Genomic DNA, 25,541 nt, shown 5'->3' with positions numbered 1-25,541 from the left:
TTTGACCCAGGAATTTCACTCCTAGGAATTTACCCTAAGAATGCAGCAGCCCAGTTTCAAAAAGACATATGCACCCCTATGTTTATTGCAGCACTATTTACAATAGCCAAGAAATGGAAGCAACCAAAGTGTCCATCATAGATGAATGGATAAAGAAGATGTGGTACATATACACAATGGAATACCATTCAGCCATAAGAAGAAAACAAAACCTACCATTTGTGACAACATGGATCGAGCTAGAGGGTATTATGCTCAGTAAAATAAGGCAGGCAGAAAAACACAAGTGTCAAATGATTTCACTCATATGTGGAGTATAAAAACAAAAACAAAAAAAACCTGAAGGAACAAAACAGCAGCAGACTCACAGAACCCAAGAATGGACTAGCAGTTACCAAAGGGAAAGGGACTGGGGAGGATGGGTGGGAAGGGAGGGACAAGGGGGAAAAAGGGGCATTACGATTAGCAGACATAATGTAGGGTGGGGAGCACGGGGAGGGCTGTACGACACAGAGAAGACAGTACAACACAGTGATTCTATAGCATCTTACTACGCAAATGGACAGTGACTGTAATGGAGTATGTGGTGGGGACAATGATGAGGGGAGTCTAGTAACCATAATGTTGCTCATGTAATTGTATATTAATGATACCAAAAAAAATTGCTATGGAAAAAACAAACAAACAAAAAGTGGCAAGAAGTGATAAGAGTAACTTCTTCATGGTATCATTGTGAAGACTAAATATTTGATGTAAAGTGCTCAGACTTACCAGCCCAGTGTTAGTTCTATTTTTCTTACATGTATCCTCACCAGAGATTAAATACTATTATTCTGTCTTCTTAGAATTGACTTTACCACAAACCCTTTTCCAGATCATTCAAAAATACCTTGAAAGCCTGGTCCAACATATATTAAGACCTATCCATGCTAAGTATCCATACATACCAAGTCTGTTCTCTCAATTAGCTAGCATTACTTCAATCCCATTTCTCCAATTAGAAGTGCAGTTTGTTTAAAAGACATTAAAAAAGCCCAAGTCAAAAAATTATAGAGCACTCTCTTGTAACAGAATTTAAGCAGTGAAAGAAGGGTAAAGATGTAAGCAACTTTAAAGGATCAATAGTTTCTGATAGTTACCCTAAGAAACCATCTTTTACTTAAAAGAGGATGCTGGGCATTTGGTGTTGTCAGAAAGGCAAAAAATATCTTCCATTTACATACCTTTTGCAGTACCTAGCACAACTAGGAGAAAACTGTGGTGACAAGTTATCTGCTGATTATAGGTGGAAACAAACTGTGCTAGGGCTTTTACACATGGGGCGAGTCTCATAACCATAATGTTGGTCATGTAATTGTAGATTAATGATACCAAAAAAGACCTCACCATCCCACTTTACAGATGAGGTAACTGAGGTTCAGAAAGTTTCTCAAGAGTAGCTCACTAGTTTAGCATCAGAATTTGAAACCCAAGCCAACACCTTAAGGTTCTAAAGTTTATTCCTATACATCTAACCTGGACTGATGAAAGATTTTAGGAAATAAAAATTAGACTAACAAGTCAACCTTTACCATTTAGTATGACATTCCTACATCTGCATGTACTTGCTTTCAGACTCAATCAAACACCTGGCGTTTGCTATTTGCAAGACAAAATATGAAATATATAAAGATAAGAAGCATTCCTTGCCTTCAAAAAGCTTGCCAGAAGAATTGAACAGTAATGTTTCAAACAATCTGTTACAGAACAGTAAAGCACTGAGTTGAAAATGTAAGCAGTTTACCTAAATGTTCTTATTCTTGACCACAGCCTGCTTTATTTATTGTGTTTAAAAGTAAAGACCCCTTACCAATGTTGGGAGATATAGAACAAAGGGAGGGAAATTTTCCTAACCATCTGTCCATTGTATCAACCTTGCCAAAGAGTACAACTATTCATTCAGTGCTGAAGGCTGTGTTTTTACTTCCTTAACAAAACTTAATTATCAGAAGAAATGCTTATTATAACAACGTTCTAACTAGAAGAGAGGGCAAAACAGATGGCATTATGGAAAAATCGCTGCGACCAGGTGATTGGCCAGTCGAGAGCAGGGAAGGAGCGCTAGTATAGAGAACAAAAGACTATTACTGTTAATCCATTTTACTACTGGAGCAAAAAAACAAAACAAAACAAAACAAGACTCAGCCTTTCAAGTACAAGCATCATGCAACTTCTCTCAATTTTTGTCCATCTCTTTGGATAATGTCACTCAAACACCTTTACCTACCTCTAACCCAGTTCACTGAAGTTCCTCCCATCCCCTTTCTTGAATGATGGTGAACACACGCTGTAATATAAAGTGTCCAACCTTCCGGTTCTGTAGCAATTATCATTTTATCCGCCGAAATTGAAAATCTTGTCCGGAAAACCCCAAGCTCGGATTCCCACAGCAACTTCTCCGAGCAACTTAAGCTCCAGTTACCGCTAAGTCCGACCCGACCCCAGAGACCGCGGCGCGCTGGACAGGGCACTCCAACCTCAACCCACCTCACCTCGACCTTCCCTCCCACGGTTCCTCCCCGCTCAGGCTGTCTTCACCTTCTACACTCTCAGTGAAGGCGCCCACCACCACCCGCCATCAAAAAAGCCTTCCCTTTGGGGAAAAGGGGAGATAAAGGTTCACTTCTGGAAGAATCTGAGCACTCGGAGAGCCCGGCAGCTGCAAGAGGTGGGAGGGGAAAGGGTCGGCAAGAAGGCGGAGAGCGCAGGACTATCCATCAAGATCTTTGCACTAAGAGATCGCCAAGTCCCCTACCGGCCTCCATTGCAGCCTAGAAACTCTCCCTAGCACCCTGGGCCGGAATGGGAATGTGGAATCCAGGCTCCTTAAGATGAGGGGGAGAGAAGGGGAGTTCATGAATGCCTCGGTCCCCGGGGCGGGAAGCAAGAGGAACAAAGCCGCTGTCATCCATGTCCCCGGGTGACTGGGGGACCCAGAGGGACCTAGGAGGTCCGCTTACCTGCCGTCAGCAACTGCATGGCGTGAGTGAAGGACGGGTCGAGAGAATCCTTCTCGGCCATGAGTTCGGGCAGGTACTTGTTCTCCGGCTCCATCTTGACCGAGGCAGTGGCAGAGGGAGGCAGCAGTGGGGTCGGCGCTGGACCGCCCACTGTCGCGTCGGGACCCGTGGCCGAGGGCGGCAGCAGAGGTGGCGGCTGCGTGGCGGGAGAGGCCCGGGCGCCCCCCCGGGGGCCTCCTCCGCCTCCCCGGGACCGGTGAGACAGTGGCGGCTGCCGAGACGGCGCCTGACGCACTGAGGGGTGGGCACCTGCGGGGTCCATGGAGCCGCTGCGGCCCGAGGACCGGCTCATGCGCGCGGCGGGGTCGTCCCGGCGCTGCATTGGGGAGGATGTGCGATCGAGAGATCGAGGAAGCGACGCGGCGGCGGCAGAGGCCCGAGCGGCCGTTGGCGGGGGTGGGAGAGCGGGAGCGACGGCGACCGAAGCCGACCCGAGCGACCCAGCGAAAGAGAGCACCGGAAATGAAGCGGCGCGCGTGCGCAGCCAGCCACCGGCACCGCCCTTGGGTCTCTCCGCGGAGAACAAAGTCGCCAGACGTACGACGGCGCCTGCGCACCACCGCGGAACCCCGGACAGGTCGCCTCCTCGCTCTCGGTTTCCCTCCGAGCCCGCCAGGCCAGAGCTTTGTGCGCTTGCGCAGGTGGCCGCGGGCTTCGTTCGTTTTCTTTTCCACGTGACTCTGCTCTAGCAGGACACGTGTCTCCTCCCCCTTCTGGCGGAGTGCGGAGGGGGCGGGAGCTGTGGAATGTCTTTGTCTTGCGCGCGAGCTCGCGGAGTGTGGGGCCGGAGACCTGTTACGTGCAGGGCCCTTCTCTCAAGGTAAATAGTGGACAGTCTCCCACAGCATTGTCCTCATCCTGGGGGGTGCTATATGCAAATTAGCGTAGGTCTCCATTATGTCATAAACTAAAAAACCTGGTGCCTTTAGCCTTTCCTTCCCTCAGATTTTTGCTTCCCCCATTCAAAGCTCTTAACTACCATCCCTTTTCCTTCAGGATCGAACCCCTAATAAGTCCATGCTTTCAGAAGCATTTCTGGAAATTATCTTATAGGTGACTGGAAACTGTTGATTTTTGAATCTGAAACTTAGAAGACTTCAACTAAGGAACATTAAGGCCTGGCTATCTTCTTGGGGGTGGAGGAGAGAAATTACCCACATAAATGAGAACAAAACACAAATATCTCCATAAATTATCACATATATAGCATACATATGTCACCAGTATCTGGTGCAGTAATTTACATTGAAGTCACATAGGTAGTTTATAGTCAAGTAGGAGGGAAAAAAAGAATGGTTTTGAAGAACTGTAATGAAGAATGTAATGTGACAAGTGCCAAAAGATAAGTGAATATTAAATATGACTGGAGTTCAAAGCAGAAGATAGATTTCAACCAGGGGAGAATGAGTTCCAGGCAAAGGGAAGTGTGAATAAATGAGCAGAGATGAGAGTGTCAAGAGATGCACTTAAGGAATGGGAGTAACACAGTTACGGACTGTAAAGAAATAGATGGGTTGAGAGAGCAAGTGCATGGAAGATGGGAAAGGGTGCAAGGAAGATTTATATCTCCCTTGCGACTCATTTCTGCTGCTGTCCTTGAAAATCCTGCTTGGGTGGTGGTGTTACAAATGGCTGAAGTGTCCTTTCTCTGTAATGAGATGTCCAGATGGAGGTACCTTGAGTTGAGGCTAATAAAACTTTGATAAAGAAGGGTCTGAGGAGGAGCTTCGTAGTGAAATCTATAGGTTTCTAGACTAGAATCAACAGTCTTTCCAGATGGCTGCCAAACCTTTACTTACTTCCTCTGAGGGGGGGGAGTTGAAGGGAAGTTTGAGCTCTTCTTCCTGGTGGGACACACACAAGGTAATCGCTGAGGCAATGGGTTGTGAGGCTCCAGTGTAATTACCAAGTAAGCAATGCAGCAGCCTTCTGTTGCAGTGGTGGGGCTGGGAGCTTGCCTGGGATTAGCAAGGGTAATTACTGTCAGGAAAGCCTAGAGGTCTGGAATTCATCTTGCATTGACCATGGTATGCTGCCCCAGGTTGACCTGAAGGTATTAAAGTATGGCCTTGTGAAAAGACTGACTTCAGATTGAGGCAAATTCAAACCCAGCAATGCCTTATCCTGTGTGTCATTAGGAAAAGCACAACTGAGCCATGGTTTCCTCCTCTATAAAATGGAGGTAATGACATCTACCTTCAGAATTGTGAACATCAATAGCAGCACAAACCACCTGACAGTAGGGCCCATAAGCAGAAATAATCATTATTTTTATGTCATTTAGTGCCTAGTAGTTTTGGGTGCTCCATGTTGGCCGTGGATCTGAAGGGCCTGCTCTCTAGTCTTGTCTTGTTTTCACTGTCTATAGCTAGATTTTGTTTTGGAGGGGGGAGGTTCCAAAAAGACTTTCTTGTACCATATTTCCTCCCATAACCCAGTTACTATGGTGTAGGAAGCCAGAGCAATTGAGAGCATAGAGATTCAAATGAAGTTAGGTCAGCATGGTAGCTCTTTCTCTCACCTGCTACTTTATGCAGCCTCTGCTTCCTCCTCTTCGCTAAAACAGGGGTCATAACAATACCTACTACCTCAGGGCTGTTAGGATTAAAAGAGATAGTGCCTGTAAAGCACTTAGCCTGGGGGCTTGCAATTAGTAGGTGCTCAATAACCAATAGTGGCCATTGTTATTGTTATTACACACATTCTTGAGTACTTTATTATAGAATTTCATTTTCATGTGAGTCCCTAATCAGATAGACTGAAAGAGTTAAGTTGGCCTGTAGTTACCTAACCTCTATGATCTCAGAAGTCCTTGTCTAACGCCCCTACTTTGCAGCTAGGTCCCAGGAGAGAGGGCTCGTGCCCTGGACCTGAGAGTTTCTCCTCCAAGAGTGTAGTTCGTCCTTTCAATCTTAAATACCCACTTGATGCCAAATATGTGGAAGGCGGAGAAAATCGGGAGCCCAAGATTTAGCATTTAAAAATTTCCTCTAAGACGTTTTTACTTCAAAAATACATTATTCTACTTTTAAGAAATATACAACCATAAGATAGACATAAATTAAAAAGTAAAATTTCCCCCAAACCTTGCCCATTCATTTGATTGCCCCCTCCCAAGATGGCCACTATTCCATGGTTGCTTGTGCAGCTTTCCAGATGTTTTAATACGTTTACATGCAAGTCTATCTTTGTCTTAAACGCAATCTGCAACATTCTATATGAACAGTTTTTGACTTTTAAAAAATGAAATATTCTGGTCACATTTCCTTGTCAGTATATGTAAATCTACTTCATTTTTCATGGTTGCTTGTTGTTTCATTGAGTACTTTTTAACCAGCTCCCTTCTGATAGAAGTAAGGTTGATTACAGCTTTTCAGCATTGCATACCATAATGCAGTGAACATCACTATGCAGAATATAGTTTGTTTATTAGCATCGATATTTTGACAGAATAATTACTGAAATGGCACAAAAAAACTATGCCAAGGAGCAGGGTAGGTAGCATCCTCTTCTTCCACCTTCTCAATCAATTCTGGGTAACATCTTCCCATATTTTTAGTCTTTGCTAATGTGGTAGATGAAAATGGCATGAGATTCAACATTGAATAAGAGTCAAGAGCTCCTCAAAGAGCTCACTTTTGAGTGAAGGAGACAAATATGTAAACCAAGAGTTAGTGGGTAGTGTGAAAAGTGTTATATTAGAGGACTGTACAAAGAGCTGTAGGAAGGCACAGGAAGGAGTGACTGACCATCTGCGGACATGAATTAGGGAAGTTGGATCTTTGGGAAGTTGCCAGGTGGAGTGGGGGCAGGGCATTTTAATGTCGGGAGTTCAGCAGAGCTTGGTCCCATGCCTGTGTATGCTCTGCCATGTTCATGGCTCTGAAATTTAAATCTCTGGCTCAGACTTCTGAGTTCCAAATCCAGATAGCCAAATTGCATCCCTGTTGCATCCCCATTTGGATGTCTCAGAGACTCCTCAAACTCAACATGTCCCCAACAGAACTCAAACTGCAGCCACTAGCAGTGCTGCTTCAGGGCCCAGATGATTTAATGTAGCTTGGGGCTTGGGAGAAGCTACTCTTCCAGGACCAGGCTGCTCCAGCACCTGGAGAGCCTCAGGGCCAGCAGAACTTAAGGAGGCATTCCCATTCAGGGCCATGCTCTTTACTTGCCTCGCTCTAGTACTAGGGGTGCTCTTAGCATTCCCACAGAAGGCGCCTTTGGTAGGGGCAGTGGGCAGGGTTGGAGGGAATTTGAAGCAGGACCAGTGTGGCCAGTGACTTGGCCCCAGTCACATGTGAAAAGTCCCTAGAAGTGTCCCGAAAACACTTGAAGGGGACTTTGCAGGGGGCAACAACAGGAACTTGAAATGATTAGTGTTCTAGTGGCTTTGCTTGATTTATGAGGCCTCTGTGATATTTGGATTATAGTAATCTTTTTTCTGCCTGTCTCCCCAACCAGAATGTGAATGGCTTGTGCGCAGGAATCATTTCTGTCTTTGTATAGACAGACAGAAGCTGGAACAGAGCAGGCATTTGGTGTAGGTATGTTGACCAAGTAAATATCTGCAAAATATATCAACTCCCATTCTCCCCATTTCCTTCACCATGGACCTGCTCCTCCAGGGTCCCCTGCCTCAGGGAACAGCACCTCCAACTCTCTGCACAGTCAGAAATCTAGGAGTCATCCTTTACTTCTCTCCTCACCACTTTATCCCCCTAACCCCCCATACAATCCATGCCTGAGTCCTATTATTGTTCACTTTGTAAACATTGCAAATCCTATTCATATTTCTCTAGCTCCACTATTTCTGCCTCCATCTGAGGTACCATAACGTCTCACCTGAACTTCTGCCACCTCGACTGGTCTCCCACTTCTGCTCCTGCTCCTGCTGCCTTTCTCCATTCTCACTTCAGAAGCCAGGGTAATGTTTCCAAAGAGCAAATCTGATGTCTGTCTGTCTGCCTGCCTCTCTTTTACACACACACACACAAACGCACATACACACACCTTGTTATACCTTGTCAGAGGCTTCCGCTGCCCTTAGGATAAAGACCAGAAGTCTTACCATGTCTCTTACCCTTCCCTGTCCATATGGCTAGCCCCACCTGGCCTTATTGCCTCAGTTCATGCCATTCTTTTCCCCAATTCCTATACTTGGCAAGCCTGGCCTTTTTCAGTTCTTCTGCCAAGCCAGACTTCTGCCTCACTGAGACTGCATACTTTCTGGTTCCTTAGCCTAAAACTCCAATCACTGTTCCCCTCCTCCTAATCCGGCCCCTTCTGGTACCCCGCTTTCTTAGATACTGTTAATTCCTACACATTGTTCAGATACATGAAAATGTCACTTCTTCAGGGAAGTCTTCCCAGATCCACAGGGCAGATCAGCTTAGCTCTTGTTACATGCTGTCATGGCTCATTCCTAACTCCTGCCTCATTTTAAATTTACTTCTTTGTGTGATTATTTGAGTAACATCTACCTCTGCCACTTGAATGTAAACCCCATGAGGGCAGAAACTTTACTTGTGTTTAAGGTTAGGTCCCCAGCACCCAGCACAATGCCAGGCTGGATTGGCTGATTATGATAAACATTTATTGGTTCAATGAACAGCAATGGGAACAGCACATGCAGAGACATTAAAATATTATAAAATTTGGCATGGTCCTTGGAATGGCAAGTCATGTGATGACCTAGATGAGGGGAATGCATGGAAAATGGCAGAAGAGGCTCAGAAGGTAGTCTGTGTCTTGACACTCAAGTAAGAAATGGAATACTTATGGGGAGCAGTGAGGTGACTTGGTCAGAGGTTTAGAGTAGAGAAGAAAATCAGTGGCTCACATGTGCATATGTTTTAATTGTCTTGCCTAATTAAAAACAATTGAAGTACTTTCCAGTACTTAAACATGTGGAAATTTCACATGAAAAAAAATTCTGGCTCTCTAGTTTTTCTTGAAACATCAGATGATCTAGGAACTCTGGGTTCATATTCCTCCAAGCAATAATTATTAGCTTCTGCCTTTAGAGGGCACTGCCTCTAACTCCCCAGGCGTTTTTGCTACCAGCCTGACTTTTTAAGCCTTTGAGTCGATGTCCCAGTTCCAGAGGGATCACTCTGGTGGTGGAATGGGAGAAGAGACGAAGGGGGGGAAGAAGGGCAAGGGCAGCTTGTGGAACCCAGGGAGAGAAGGGAGTTCACATTCAAGTTGGAGACACCTAGCACCAAGGGACATTACATATGGACTTGGTCAGTCTGGCTCAGGGTTGGGTTGGGCAGGGGAATATGTTTCGGAACCTAGGGCCTCTTTTCCACCCTCAGAAGCTTTGTCTGTGTTGAAGAGAAGATGAAAACAGGAGATCTGCTCCATCCTGGCTGATCTAAGAGTAAATGAATGGAAACTTCGGAATTTTAGCAAGATAAATGCTGCCTTCTGAGCATGCCATTGTTCCCTCCACATCTCAGAGAGATGAAAGATGAATAAGCCCATGTCCTTACTAGGGAGGAAATCAAGAGCCTTGTGGGGAAGGAAGACATCTAAGTAACCAAATGTGCTAGAAAATAGGATAGAAAAGAATTCATTCACTTAGCACATATATTTTGAGCACCTGTCATGTGCCAGACACTGTGCTAGGTGCTAGGGGTATAGTCATGAAGAAGGTATGAGCTTTTGCCCTCACAGAGTTCATACCTAGGGTGTTTGGGAGATCAGAGGATGATAGAATGAATTCTAAAGGAGGTTTACATGGGATGGGAGTTCTGGAAGGCAAACATTTGAGCTGGGCCTGGAAGGAAGAATAAAATTTTGTTAAGAGCTAAGGTTGGAGGTTAGAAGGTCCGTTCTAGTCAGAAGAAAGAACAGGAGAATGGTGGGAATGTGTGAGATGTTTGAGAAATAGCGAGGTATTGGGTTGGAGTGATTTTTGTAGAAAAGAAGGAAGCAAATTGTTTAGATCCTAAGTTGTCTTTAAATCTAAATACCATTGAGTTTTTTTTTCTAGAAATTGGAGTCTTTAAAATGGAACTACTTCAAAAATAATTAAAATGATAAACCAATCCAGATCATTTTAAATCCATACAACACTCTAGAACTTACACGTTGAAATGAGAGGTTTTTAAATTCTTCTTTTCAAATTGTCTTCAGAGCCTAAAGGCCATTCTTCAGACTATTATCAAAGGTGGCAAATTTTTAATTTTGAGGGTGAATTTAATTTTGGGAAACAAATAATTCAGAGCCAAAGTTAGCAAATAAGGTAGAAATCATGTTGGGGAGAAAGATTTTGAGTAAAAAATTAGGTGTGACTATTTACAATAGCCAATATATGGAAGCAACCTAAGTGTCCATCAGTAGATGAATGGATAAAGAAGAGGTGGTACATATACACAATGGAATATTATTCAGCCATAAGAAGAAAACAAATCCTACCATTTGCAACAACATGGATGGAGCTAGAGGGTATTATGCCCAGGGAAATAAGCCAGGCAGAGAAAGACCAGTACCAAATGATTTCACTCATTTGTGGAGTGGAGCAATGAAGCAAAACTGAAGGAACAAAACAGCAGCAGACTCACAGACTCCAAGAAGGGACTAGTGGTTACCAAAAGGGAGGGGTGGGGGAGGAAGGATGGGGAGGGAGGGAGAAGGGGATTGTGGGGTATCATGATTGGTGCACATGGTGTGTATGGGGTCACGGGGAAGACAGTGTAGCTCAGAGAACACAAATAGGGACTCTGTGGCATCTTACTACACTGATGGACAGTGACTGCAATAGGGTATGGAGGGGACTAGATAATAAGGGTGAATGTAATAACCACATTGGTTTTCTTGTGAAACCTTCATAAGAGTATATATCAATGATATCTTAATTAAAAAAAGAAAAACAATTAGGTGTGACCACTGAGTTGTGAATCTGATTTTGTTGTGTAACTTTTAAAGTGTTCCTGAAGTCAGTTCTGAAAGATGAGATCACTTGAGCAATGATGGCACCATTAGAACAAAGGTAGACACACCCATCCAAAACAACTACTTGAAAGATAGCCCGTGTTTCATTCATGCATCCACACATTCATCCATCAATAAATATTTATTAAATACCTACCTAATAGACTCCAAGCATTGTTCTGGGTGTTGAGGTAAGTAGTGAACAAGATAGACAGGGTCCTTGCTTTTATGCAACTTTCTGAAAAAAGGGGAGACAGATGACCACCAACTAAACTGTTAGGGTTGAAATACTTTTTAGAAAGACAATAAAACATGATAATGTGATAGAGTGACTGAGAAGGGATGAGGTTGGATATTTAGGTGGAATAATCCAGGAAGGTCCCTCTGAGGGGGTCATGATGTGGGGGAAGAAGCCAGTTATGGCAAGTGCTGGAGGAGGAGCACTCTGGAGAAAAGGAGCAAGTGCAGGGGTCCTGAAGCAGGAACTGGATGAGTGAATTTTAGGAACAGAAGAAAAGCCATAGACTGGAGAAAAAAGTGAACACAAGGGGTAACTATAGAGGTAAGGTGGGTAAAGTAGGTAAGATCAGAAGCCTGTAAGGCCATGTGGGCTATGACAAGATTTTTCTAGCTATTGTGGAGAAATTGGGTAAGAACAGAAGCAGAAAGACCAATTAGGAGGTTATACAGTAAATACTCAAAAAACATTTCTTGAACGTCTGCTGTGTGCCAGGAACTGTGCTAGAGGCTGGGGATGTAATGGTGAATAAGATGTGGATTCCTGTTCTCAGGCTGTTGATGACACAGACAAGTCCCCCTATGCAAACTGGTAATTGCATGTCAGTGTGATATCTGCTAAAGGAGAGGTAAGTCCAGGTGCTATGAGAGCACAGAGGAGAGTTACCAGTCTGCGGGGATAAGGAATGCTTCCTAGAGGAGGTGTCATTTAAGATGAACTTGAAGGACCTCAGGAATTAGCCAGGTGAAGGGCTGGAGAAGGGCATCCTGGGACAAGCAGATTTAGAGGGGGAGAGAGAACTTGGTGAGCTTGAAGACCCACAAGGAATTCTGCATGGCTGAATCTTAGAGGTATATATGCTATAAAAAGGAAATCAGTCTTAAGTTTTTTTTTTTAATTTTTTTATTTTGGTATCATTAATCTACAATTAACAACGTTTTTTTGGTTTTGTTTTTTCATAACCTTTTGAGTTTGCAGAGGAAAGGCATTCAAGGGTTTTTTAGCAGCAGAATGACATGGTTCAGGGGCCTTCCCAACTGTCAGCTGCCTCTCTCCCTAATCTCCTCGAATTAGTTTTAATAATAATCTGTTAAGCTGTAGCTTTGAACCTGATATTATACTACATGTTGAAAAATCACAAAGCTTGCCAGTTGAACACCACTGTTCTCCCCTAACTAGATGAAAAGGATCAGAGGAGGAACACTCAGGAGTGGAAAAGACCTACCCAGGAAACTACCTGAGACTACTTAGAATATACCATCAATGAGGCCATAGCTGAGGGTTACAGTGTGGTAAAATGACTTGAGGCCTGCTTTAAGCTTTTTTATGGATTTTTGAATAATCCAGTTTATCAAAGGATGGGACCAGTCAGTTGATTCTGTGCTCCAGTCAGCTGACTCATTAAGTTTGTACTGAACCTCTAGTTGTACATGAAATGGATTCCTTATTGGCACAGTTGATCTGCATCTTTTGGGATAGTGGTTCACTGTCTGTACGATCAGATTTTTTCCTGATTCAAGCTCATTAAGGCACTTAAGACTTTCAGATACCTTTTTTTGATAGGACAGGCTGTTCCTATTTCTCTCTACAATGCATTCCTTACTAGGAACTTGAAATCATAAAAAAAATAGTAAGAACCAGCATCTACCTGTGTTCAGTATATTTAATTCTCACAGGGGTCCTATGAGGCTGGTATTGTTATTCCTGTTCTAGTTGAAAAAATAAAAGCACAAGGAAGTTTAAATCACTTGCTCAAAGTTACCAAGGATTTGAACCTAGGTAATCTGACTCAAGAGCGCACATTTTAATCAATAGGTATGACTGATTTAGGGATTTTAAAGACCAAGACATAACCATAAACTCCTAAAATTATATAAATTGGTAAGTTCTGGCCTTTAGTTCTATAAAATTGAGCACAATTATACTGAATTCAGTGATTATACAATGGTATCAATACAATGGCTACAAAAAAAATTTATAAACCATAAAACAATTTCTTTGTACCAATAAGTTGACCTAAATAATTTATTTTCAAACTCCTAGAGTAGTAAATTGCTATGATAATGCTCTTGCTAAGCAACTGTGCTTGCTTGCTTAAAGTTTATCAAATATTTTTTTGAGGGGAGTGGCAGGAGGAAGGGAGGGAAGAAGGTTCCAACTTAAAAAAAAAACAGTCTAAAGGAAACCCAAGTTGGAGTCAGTTCCTCTTGGTAAATTTCCCTCTTATAAACAGAGACTTCTGAAATCTTTCATTTACCTTAGAGCCCAACACCTATAATACATATACACATTATGTATTGCCTAGTACATAGTAACTGCCGCAGATCACAATTACTAACCTTTTTTAGAAGAAGGACTTAGTATATGCCAGACTCTATGTAAGCCTTTATGTCTAGGAAAAAGGACTATAGTTAGATCCACTTTACAGAGGAACGAAGAAACTGCAGTTCAGAGAGTTTAAATAATTTGCCCAAATCATGTAAGTGGTGAATTATGCTTTGGAGCTCAGAGTTGCCTAATTTCGGAGTCCAAGCTTTTAAGACTACAAATAGTTGTAGAGATTTGTTCTAAGAAATAGAATTTTATTTAAATGTATGGGAATGATTATTACAATGAGGTTGTTTCTCCTACAGTTTTGAACAAGTCAGATGCTTCTTTTCATCCCAAACTGCTCCTTAGTTTAATCTAAGTTATCAGATCAAAATAGGAAATGGGAAGCATTAAAGGCCATTCATTATCTTTCTTCTTGACTTCAACACAGGGCCCTCTTGACACTTTGTTGATGTGTTACAGAGTATATCACACTTTATGAATGCTACAGTATTGCCAGGTTGTCTCCTAATCAGAGATCTAAAACATCTCCATGAAAATGGCTGGCATAGGCATAGTGGACAGCTTCTCCACTAGATGGGGTGAGACATTGAGAGCTGAGATAAAACTGGGCATCAGTTAGCATGGCAAAAGCCAAGTATCTTAGGTGGGGTCTGCCTGTGTAACCTAAAAAGATCATTGCAGAGCAAGAGTGTTTTTTATATTCATGGTTTGATTTGTTTTGGTGATGAAAATCCAAGGTGTTCTCAAATAACCAAAATATTCCTTTCACAGAGAGATAATAAATCCACCAGCAAAAACTTCCAATTCAGACATCACACATTAAGACAAATCGCAGATGGCAGAAAAACAAGCTTAGTAAATCACAGCTGGGTGATTTCTGGGAATGCCATCTAGGAGATGGCAACCTGCAAAATTGGGGTGGTGTCAAAGGATGTGGTATATGTCTTAAACAAGCAACTAGTATGTGGTGCTACCTTCTCTGGCCAGAATACAAGAGTCCAGGGTGGAGGTGGGAGTGGTCCTTCTTACATTTATATTTACTAACTTACCCATAGAAGTTTTGCTTTTTGTCCCTGCAACTTTGGATTCAGTGATTTGGAGGTCCTATTTCCCCAGGAATGCTTCCTTCCAGGGAACACAGACATTAACTTGATTCCATTAAACTGGAAGCTGAGACTTCTCACTGGCCATTTTGGGCTCCTTATGTGGCAGAGAAGGGGTTTGCACTATTGGTTAGTAGGGTTCATCCTGATTATCAAGTGGAAATTAGGTTGCTGCTCTCAACAAGGACAAGGAAAACTCTGTCTTTTCCCTGTGGATTCACTAGGGTACCTCTTAGTACTCCCATACCCAATAGCCATCAATGTAAAATTGTAGCAAAGCAGTACAGACAGAACCACTAAGAGCATGAATCCTATGGAAATGAAAGTTTAGGTCATCCCATCAAGCAAAGAATCCTCTCCAGTCAATGTGCTGGCAGTAAATAAGGGGAACATGGAATAAATAGTGGAAGAAGGCAGCTGTCAGTATCAGCTTAGCCTCCTGACCACCTGTTGAGGCAGAATCTGTAGCTACTGTGGATATCTTACATGCATCGATCATTTCTCCTTCTCCCCCACATCTTTACTCTCTGGCATGAAAAACATTGGTGGTGGCTAACTTGGCAATTTAGGTTCCAGATGGAAGCATAACTGAGCTGCTATCACTTGGCTATGATGCGGTTGGTAGCCAAGTTGGTTGGGCTTCATGCCTCCCATGTGGCCTACTCCCATCCATTCTCTGCACTTATTTGCCAGTACCCCAGGAAGCTAAGCTCCATGTACTGTATTACCTGGGCTCATTGCTTTCTTGGGTACTGCCAGTGAGAGGCACTAGCAAGAGATTGGTATGCAGGATAGAAAGGGTTTGGGGTTTTCCCTTACTCTGTACTGAATTTTCTTATTTTCTGGTAGTGGCTGCTTCCTTCCAAGACAACAGCTCCTGCCCGCAGCCCCTCTTCGATTGCTTGGGGTCTCACTGAGTTCAGGAAACTCCATTTCCTTCCCCTTGCCTTCTCAAGCAAGTGTGGCAATAACTTCCTGCTATTGCTAGCCTCTGGCTACCTCAACCTTCTCCTTTGGTTCCCTTAACAGTGCCCACAACTCTTGAATAGTCTCTTCATGCAAGTTTCTTGAATCATCTGAGTTTAGTTCAGTTTCCTGCTGCAACTCTGATAGATCAGTCATTTAAAGGTGAGATGCAAAATTCTCAAAGTTAATCTGTTTATTATTAAAAAATTAAGCTGTGAAACATATTAAGAAGGATGAGATGAAAGTTAAGTCATTCTTTACTAAACAGTTATTGAGTACTTACTATGTGTAAATTAGGTGTTGGGAATATCAAAATTATTGTCAGTTACTGTCCCAGTGTACAGGCCTGGAGGCAGAGGTATACACAAACTGTACAGTGTGATAGGTGCTCTGTAATAGAATTTCTAAGGATATGGAACAGATTTGAAGTTTGCTCATTTATTTCAGAACTTGGATTCATTTTGATCTCCCTCCCATCCTAGCCCATAAAATGGTCATTTTGGGCACATGCAAAATCTAAGAGAAACACAATTTTAAAATGCTACAGAAAAGAATCTAGAGGGATAACCCAGCAATGTGTTCCCAGTGAAAAGTGGGAAAAAGAAAAAAAATTTCATTATTACTTTACATCTTCTATATCATTTTAATGTTTCATAATTTTTAATTAAAAAATTGGTAAAAACTCTATGCAGTGAAATATGTAGTATAAAAGAAGGAAAGAAAAGAAATAATGCTTATGGCAGACCTCAGAGAGGATATTGGTTTAGACGTTAATGAATGAGTAGGAGGAATTCATGGAGTAGAGAAAGGGGAAAGGATAAAACATAATCACAGAATATCTTATCCTTGTTTCAAAGTGTTGTAGTACCTCCTTCACATCTGCCCCTGTAAATTAATTTGTTGATAACATCTTGCCAGAAAACAAATATGTATTCAGTTCTTGCTCTATGACGAGGCAGTATAAGTCAGAGTTGCTGCTCTCAAAGCATTTACAGTCCCAATGGGAAGTTAAGACATTCTCAGAACAGTTAGAGACAGACCATGTAAGTGCCAATGGGTTTGGCCCGTGAAAGAGCAGGAAAAGCTGAGTATACTGCCAATATTTGAGTCTTGGAGCCTTTATAAAAATGGAAAGCTGGAAAAAAGCTGTTTTGAAAGCAGATGTACCTATAGTAAAATGCCACAGTATATGGAAATCACTATTTGGCCATGCAGATGAGCAGTGCACAAGTCATGTTTAGACTGCAGGGTGCCAGGAACTATAATAATCTCTACCTTCTAGTGAATACAGACTGGGTGCGGCTCTGTGCAAATTCGTTTGCATACATTATCATTTAATCTTCACAACAACTTTATGAGGCCCACATGACCCCTGTTTTTCAGATGAGGAGAGTGAGACTTGGAGAGGTTATGTCACTTGTTAAGGCCTTGCAACCAGTGGGAAAGTGACAGATTAGGATTTGAACACCAGTCTGTTCAACTCCAAATCACTCTGATACTGTGTTGTGTCATCCAGGAGGATGTAGGAGATACCAACTCTTCCCTCAGGCATCAGGTGAAGGCATAGACAGGTATGTCAGAAGGTGTTGATCAGCTCCTCAGGCACCTGCCTGTCACCGCAACACCAACGTCATCAAAATAACTCAGAGGAAGTGATGAGTGTGGACTGGACTGGGCAAGGAGGGCTTCAGGAAGGAGTTGAGTTTTGAGCCAGGCCATAAAGGATGGATCAAATTTAAATAAAGGAGGAAATAAAGGAAATGGCCTTCCAAGCAGAGGAGGCTACAGCTGGAAAGGAGAAGGAATGAGCATGGATAAGGTATTAAAGGAATGGAAAGTCTGTATTGGAGCCTGCTGTAAAGTCAAATATAGAAAAATCAGATATGGAAGACCTGGAATGCCCTTGAATCTATTGGAGGAAGGAAAAGGTGTAATAGGATATTGAATGGAGATGGGAAGGTGGTGGAAGGAGAATATCTTGTGTCCTTAAAATAACCTTTTTAGGTAGGCTGCAATATTCAGGATGGATTGGAATTAGCTATTTAAACTAGATCAGACTGGGGTTGATATTGGTCCAGAGTGGCAAGAGGGAAAATAGAAAAGAAGGAGGTGGGTGTGAGAAATATTTTGAAGGAAAAAATAGAGATGCTTGGCAATTGATTGATCTCAGAAAGAAAGGAAAGGAAGCAGACAATAATCTAGGTTTTAATGTGTGGGTGGTCAGGAGGATAATAATACCTTTGAGACCAGGTGCAAGAACAGAGCTTACTTTTGGTGATGTGTTGTGGCCTTTCTTGGGGAAGAGCAGGTAGAATGTGGAAAGCAAAGGACAGAGGAATAAGCCAAGGAGGGTGATGAGCCTGGGAAGAAGGACAGAGAGGGAGGGAGGGGAAGAGGAATTTCAGGGAATCAAAGTCAGGAAAACCAAGGGGGAGAGGGAGGCAGTCTCAAACAAGTCAGAGGTGACCACCAGGTCAAATGGTATAGAGCTGGTAAGAGGAATCACAGCTGTAAAGAGACCACTGACTTCACTGCCCCAAAATAAATCACTTTGATCAGGCTTTCATCTCAGTAAGAACTACCAAACAACCAAGGTGAAGGCTGTTGAAAAAAGGCCTGTGTTTCCTGAGCACCTTCTGTGTGCTCAGGCTCGGGTGATGTTGGACTCTACCTCCTGTTGACGACGCTGGTATCAGACGCTGGTATCAGTGCCTTCTTAGAGAAGAAGACTGAAGCTCAAAGCAGTTAATTAACTCTCTCAAGGCCGCATAATAGAAGTAATGGAATGAGGATTTGGAACCAGGTTTTCCACGTCACCACAGTGTTGTGTTGGAGTGTGCACTGATGACTCCAAAATGATAATACAAACATCTATGTTTAATATGAATATGTACATTTACTATGAACGTTTAATGAGCACTTTCTGGGCACTAAGAACTGTGCTGAATAGCTTATGTATATTAACTTTATTTTATGACACCCTTTGAAGTAGGTTTTATTAATCCTTTTTTTAAATTTTGGTATCATTAATCTACAATTACATGAGCAACATTGTGGTAACTAGTTGAAGTAGGCTATGCATGAAGCTGAGGGCTTCTATTGCCTCTCAAGAATTTCTTAAAAGAAAGTTCTATCTGGGACCCAAAAGGTGACCAACTTGTGCTCCAGAGCTTTATGTCATTAGTTGTGTAAAGCCAGTGCTGTATACTTCCTGGGTGATTTTCAGTGGTTTGAATGCTGAGCCTCCATGCATAGCATTAGTATCACTCAAGATTGCTCTATTGATTCACAGTGCTCTCTTTTTAATCACATTCCTTGCTTTACGCCTGGGGTTGAGGACAGTATGTGGCTTTTGCACTTCCTTTTCATCAGGGATGGAGAAAACATGTTTGTCCATAGCCTTAATTGTTAGAAGTAGCTGGGCAGAATCAGGCACTGTGGCTGATTGGAGCTTCTTTCTGGTAGTTCCAGTGGCTAGCATCACTTTTCCTGTCTGAACTCAGCAGGAGGAGGCTGGCTGGGTGGATAGGGGTGTCTGCCTCACAGTCAGGGGCCTGGGAGACAGAGCTCTGATTCTCTTCCAATAACCTTAGCTGTGATCTGGGCAAGACCTGGGAAAAGCATCATATTGACACCGAATGACAGCATTCTGGGTGGGGAGGGGGTAGACACGGAGATTTCCCTGTGGGGTTCTGTGTGAAAATAGGCTCAGCTGACACTGTGACTTGTAGGCCAGAGCAAGGAGGGGGGGCACTAGGCCAAGCACCTCTCTTTCCCTCAGTCATTTGTCAGAGGGCCTCAGGGAAAACGTCAGCCTTCTGATCTGATATAATTTGGAGCCCCCTGCTGTATAATTGAATGATTCCCTTTGCACATAGCAGATTTTTCTCAAGGTGAAAGCAATTAGGTCTTCATGCCCTCCTCCTTCTCCTGCTAGAAAGAAAAGATGGAAGAGAAGCTGTCCTTGCTTCTGCAAAGGTTAGCCAGGGTGCCCTGGCCTGTTGCAGTCATTGGCTCCCCCACCTGCTCACCTGTCCCAGGTTGTCGTGATCTCAAGCATTTTGGTGTCCCTCAGGGCTGAGGCAGTGGAGAGGTAGGAGCTACTGCTCTTACACTTCTCTCCGTAACAGGAGAAGCATCTCATCTGCCCTGGGCAGAGAATTAGCTGGAATACTGTGAGCTGGGCCTAGGTAGCACACTCAGTAGGGGCTGAGCTGCTCCCCCCTCTCTCTTTGAATTCTTTGAGGAGTCAAAGCCAGACAGGAAAAACCCTTTGAAAGGTGGTAGATTCGTTCATTTGGTTAACAGCTGTGTCAAGCAGTCTGCTGGGAGTTCCTGGTCCCTGTCGTCTTGCAGCTGAGGAGAGCACAGTGGGTGCAGGGGGTGGAGGGGTGGGGGAGGTGGCTTGCAGGCAATTGGGAAAGTGATGAATGTCCCAACAGAGGAGGGCAGGATACCAAGGAGACCTGATCTGCAATAGAAGTCAGGGAAGGCTGCTTGGAGGAAGAGACTTTTGAAAAAGGGATAAAAATCTCATGATAAAATGTTTGAAGATAAAGAATAAAAACTGAAAATAGAAGCTTCTGATTATTCCCAGCCACCTGCCCTATTGACAACAGTGTTAATACAGTGTTATGTACTTCATCAGGATTTTTTTCCAAATGTAGTGAAGTGGCACTCCTTTTTAAAAAATGGGATTGTCTTATGCACCTATTCTGCTGGTTACTTTTTTTTTCACTTCACAATATATGTGGTGCCTTTTTCCTCATCAGTTGAGAGAGCTTTCCCTCAATCCTTTTGAAGGCTGTGTGTGGTATGAGAAAGTGATTTTTGAAAGGTAAAACCTGAAGAATGAATGAGGTTAGCAAGGCAATGGGGTGGTTCTCTAAGGAACAGAGTATGGGAAAACAAAAACAACCTAGATCTCTCTAACTATACCTCCTACCTCCCAACATCTCTCCTCCGCCTGTTTTCAGACCCCTCTCCCTCTCCCTGCTGCCACATTTCCCCTACTCTGATTTGCAAAGCAGTTCAGCTCCCTTTGTCTTGCACTAGCCCTGGGGAATTTTGTTCTTCAGGCCAAAGTAACTTATTAAGTATTTTCCTAAACAAAGAGCCATCTACCCAGAGAAAAATTATGCCACTCCCTTAACAGACAAAAGTAGCTGCAGGCAGTTGTGGTTTTAAATAGCAGTTAAGGGGAAAAAATTCTGCTATACACAGAAAGCACCTGGCAGTTCATAAATGGTGGTTGTTTGTTGCTATTATTATTTTACATGTGCTGACGGATGAGTTGGCTGCTGTAAGAATCTGTCCTTCATCCTGGAGGGCCCTCCTGGTTGGCTGTTTTTTTAAGAGCAGGGATGCTGTTTCGTTTGTCTTCATACTCGCAGCTCTCAGCACAGGGCCTGGCACAGCGCAGACGCGCAGGAAATGAGTGTTGACACTCTAGGGCTGGGGTATGCTGCTCTGAGCAGTCACAGCAGCCGTGGGCCTGCTGTCATCTGAACCCCAATATAGGTGTTTTAGGGCAGTAGTGATAAACATCGTAAAAAGACTTCCGTTTCTGGGGGATTTCACCATCAAGCTGGGCCTCATGAAATACCAGATCACATCGCAAACTAAAATACCCATAATCCCTGGATCAGTGCTGTCTTTGCTGCTTTTTTCTTTTGGAGGAGGGGAGGAGCTTTCTCCCCATTCTTTGGATATGAAATGGATACAGGAGTGTGCACATCTCTTAAACGAACAGCTGGAGCATTTGTCATATATTTATACACCTGTGGTTATAACCACTAGCCAGATCAAGGCACAGAATATTTCTTGCACCCCAGCAGGCTCTCTTGGCCCCCTTTCAGGTGTTACACCCCCCACACAATGGAAAACACAATTTTTGACCTCTATCACCATCAGATAGTCATATCTGTTTGTGAGCTTTTTATAAATGGAATTATACAGTTTTTTTTTTTTTACATCTGATTTCTTTCATTCAACATTATACCTATAAGATTCTCCATGTTGGTACTTAGATCTCTGTGTGTGTGGTGCAGTATTGTATTTACTGAACATTTAACAGTGGACATTTGATTTGTTTCTAGCTTTTGGTTCTTTTGAATAATGATTTTTTGAACAGTCTTTTACACATCTTTTGGCAGACTTAAGCACTTATTTCTCCAGGCTACATATATTTGAGAGTAGAGTTGCTAGGTCTTAGAGGTGGACATATTTCATTTTAGAAAACATTGGCAGTTTTCCAAGTGGTTGTGCTAATTAACACTATCAGTGGTATATGGAATTCCATTTGAATTCCATTTGTTCTTCCTCTTTTTTGACACCTGATATTATCAATCCTTTTAATTTCAGCCATTCTGGTGAGTGGGTAGTGGTATATCCCGGGTTTCACAAGATTACCATAACAAGCTGTGATGTTTTCATATGCTTATTTCACATGCTTATCAGCCTTTGTATGTGATTATTGGCCATTTGGATGTCCTATTTGAAGAGGACATCCTGTTTAGCCTTAGATCCTCCCATCCAGGGATGTCTCACCTACTTTATTGACCATCCTTGTGGTGGTAATATCCTTGTGCTGTCGCCCGAGATCCCACTCCTAAACTCCACACTCACACCTCAGCGGGCTCTTTGATGGCTCTGGCAGGGCTATGTCGCATGGGCCCCCTCAACTGAAAGCTTCATCTCCTCTTCAGCCCCAAATCCACTCTCATTCCTTTCTGCTCAGGCCCACTTCATGATCTGACCCATCATCTTCATTCTCACCATTCCTGTTGATATTCAGGCCACACACAGCCTCATGTATCTCAAAAACTGTGCACAACCTCTTTCCTGTCCCCACCCCACACCCCTCCTTGCCCCTCATACACGTAATTTCTTCTGGGTTAGATATTTCCTGTGTGCTCCTCTAGTGCATGTCATTTATCACATCGTGCTGTAATGACTGGTATCATTGCCTGAATCCCTGGACCAGACATCTGTCATTTTTGCCTACTCAGCATTCATCATTCAGCCCCCACTTCTTGTTTAGTACTCCAGTTTTCCCAGGGGATCATTACTCCATTCTCAATCCATGTGATCTGGGGGAGGCTGCACAAAACAGTGTGCATGTCACCGAGGCCTGGCCAGTCAGCATATTCTATCTGTAAGCCCCATAACCGGGCCACTGTTAAGCACAGAATTCAGGTAATTGATCAGAGTCAGTGTTAGGATTTTTACTGGAACAACTGGGAAAGAAACTTCTTTTTCTGAGGGCTTACCGACAGGCTAAGATCAATGGCAGCCATCATGCCACACCATGAGACAGGCTGCCGGAGAATGGAGGAAATGCAAAGGAGAGCAAGGTCAAGATAGGAAGAGACTGACTCCCACTGACACCTTTGAGCTGCTAGATCAACTAGCCTGAAGCCCTTGCTAGCAGTCAACTTTTCAATTAAGTGAGGCAATAAATTCCTTTTTGCTTAGGCCAATTTGAATTGGTTTTAGTCACCTGTAACCAAAAATATGCTGACTAATACATTGCCTCACCAGACTGCAAACTCCTTGCAGGCAGCAATGCCTGAGACATGAAAGGAATTCAGCAAATAGGGGCTTAAGGAAGAAAAGAGGGGGAAGGTCCCCACTCCTCACTTTGCTAGGTCTTTTCTCCCAACTTCCTCTGCCAGCTGAGGCTCCAGCTGGCTATCCTCAAGTTTGCTCCCAGCGTCCCAGGGTCGCTCACACATTCTCAGCCATGGATCTCTGCTCCCTGATTTCTCTAAGCTTAGTTGTTTGTCTTACTAGAGACTCTGAAGGCTGTTCCTCAGCTGTCCCGTTCTCCAGATTTTTTTGTTGGTCAATCCAGCCAGTCACACATTCTGGATGGGGGTAACTCTCTTCCACCTATGGCTGGAGGGCCTAGATTCTTGCAAAAAGGACTCCTCCACATCCCTTTTTGCATTTTCAGTGCTTTGATGGATTTTCTAATTATCTTCACTTACCTTTACTGTCAAACTACAGAATAGCACTTGTTAAAAGCATAGGTTCAGGAGGTCGACTCAAGGGTTTGATTCCCAGCACTCCCACTTACCAGCTGTGGGACTTGGAGGAAGTTACTTAACATGCCCCAGTTTCCTCATCTATAAAATGGAAATAACAGTACTTTATAGTGTTCTTGTGAAAATTATGTAACTTGATTAATGTAAAAAGTCTTGTTTACACTGGGGAAAAATACCACACAGGACATTTCACAAAGAAAGTAAAAACATGGCCATGTTTCCAAGTGGCTAAAGATGGTTTTATTGGTGGTGGGAAATGCATCAGGCTAATAGCCTGAGTGTCTCACCAGTAACTTCTGGTAAGTTCCTTTGTTTTCTCTATTTTGTCTGTATGTGTTCTTAATCTCACACTGACGTCACTAATGAAATTATTTCAAGTATTTGGCATCTCACTGGGATTAGAGAGTCAGAATGGTGGACAAGTGGGTTTAACCACAAAGGGACAGGGTGCTGTTTGCTACAAAAACTTGGGAGATAACACTGTTTGCAATGTACAGAGTATGTATTTCATTTGCATAATAAGTGAGTTTCACTGACTGTGATTCCAGCACATGTTATCCATGTTGCAGAGAAGATTCAGGAACTCTTCAGTCACTACCTTACTCTGGGATTGCACCTTGCTGAGACGCAGTACAACATTGCAGTTTTAATAGCATGGGCTTTGCAGTTGGTCACACCTGGGTCTAGGTCTCACCTCTGCCTTTTGCTTGCTTGTGTGAACTCCTTCCTGAGCCTCAGTGTTCTCCTTGGTAGAAATGGGTAAAGTAATTGCTCCTAAGGTTGCCTTCTGGCACAATCTGAAGGATGCCAGTCACAACATAACCTATATATTGATAGCACCCACTTTATAAGGTGGTTTTGAGGATTAAATGCGATGGTTTCTGTAAGGCAGTTAGCTCAGTATTGGGCACATAGGAAGTACTCAGTAAATATGAGTTGCTATTATTAATTATTTCCATGCAAAAAGTACTTCTAATAATAATCATAGTAGCAGGAAAATGTAGACTCAGGTAAAGTAATGAGAAAAGATTTTTGAGGAGATGCTAAGTTTTTAAAATGGATTTGAGAGGTGGGAGGAACCCGTTTTAGCAAAGAAGATTAGGGGAAGTGTTTGGGAAGGAAGAACAGGGAACAGGTGTCTGTGTGACCAAAATGAGATACTTGGATGCAGCTTGGTCCTGTCCTCAGGGCACTTTTGGGCCCTTGCCAGTAGTGGGAATCCCAGAAGCTTCTCTGGCTTGGCTGCAGAAGGAAACAGACATCTCCTACAGAGAAAGGAAAGTCGCGGAGCTGCTCTCTGGTGGTGCCTGAGATTGGGGCCAAAGCTGCCAGCAGGCAGATTTCTGTAGGGACAAGAAAGCTGGCAGGGTGAAGGCTGAGGGTCAGCCCAGGAGTCTGGGCATGTGGACAGCTGCACTGCCTTCTTTCGGCAAAGGTAGCAGGGCTGGCTCAGTGGTGTCTTCCTGGATGCTCAGTGTCCCTATCTTTGATCTGCCATCCTATGGGGTCTTCTCAAGGGAAGGAGAGAGAGTACTATGTAGGAAAGACCAAAGGGAACCACGAGAGCTTTAAAACGGATCCAAGCCATCAAAAGATCATCATGGGACTGTGGGAGAGAGAGCCAACAAGGCTGTGCCACTGTCTTGTTGGGCCAGCTACCTCCTGTCCACCCCTTCAGGTGCACGCTTCACCTTTGCTGGCTCTGACTTGTTTTGACACACTGGCGGGCTCCTTTACCTTCTGGCTTCTGGCTGGGCTCAGCCAATCCAGAGTCAGTAGCTGAGAGGCAAGAGGAGAAAGAGGTCAGGGTATTTATTCTCCTGGCTCTCTTCATAGGCCTGCAGTTACATGA

General features: G+C 43.4%; 1 protein-coding gene and 1 long non-coding RNA gene across 8 annotated transcripts in view; one reads left to right on the top strand and one right to left on the bottom strand.

The window, feature by feature from the left end:
- KHDRBS1 (KH RNA binding domain containing, signal transduction associated 1) overlaps positions 1-3,527 on the bottom strand; it is a 35,792-nt gene extending 32,265 nt beyond the window's left edge. For all 5 annotated transcript variants that reach the window (XR_005024760.2, XR_005024761.2, XR_008996954.1 and 2 more), the window contains exon 1: positions 3,000-3,527. Coding sequence is in view for 1 of the 5 variants with exons in the window: in XM_036885154.2 (XP_036741049.1) it covers positions 3,000-3,381 (382 nt within the window). In the remaining 4 variants the exon portion in view is untranslated. The remainder of the gene's footprint in view (positions 1-2,999) is intronic.
- Positions 3,528-3,742: 215 nt separating this feature from the next.
- Positions 3,743-25,541, top strand: part of LOC118912278 (uncharacterized) — a 42,896-nt gene continuing 21,097 nt past the window's right edge. For all 3 annotated transcript variants that reach the window (XR_008996957.1, XR_008996956.1, XR_005024762.2), the window contains exon 1: positions 3,743-3,879. This is a non-coding gene — a long non-coding RNA (uncharacterized LOC118912278). The remainder of the gene's footprint in view (positions 3,880-25,541) is intronic.

This window comes from Manis pentadactyla, chromosome 4 (genome assembly GCF_030020395.1).
Source record: "Manis pentadactyla isolate mManPen7 chromosome 4, mManPen7.hap1, whole genome shotgun sequence".
NCBI classification, from domain to species: Eukaryota; Metazoa; Chordata; class Mammalia; order Pholidota; family Manidae; genus Manis; species Manis pentadactyla.
Note: the sequence above shows the minus strand (reverse complement) of the source record. Positions and strands in the feature narration are given on the sequence as shown.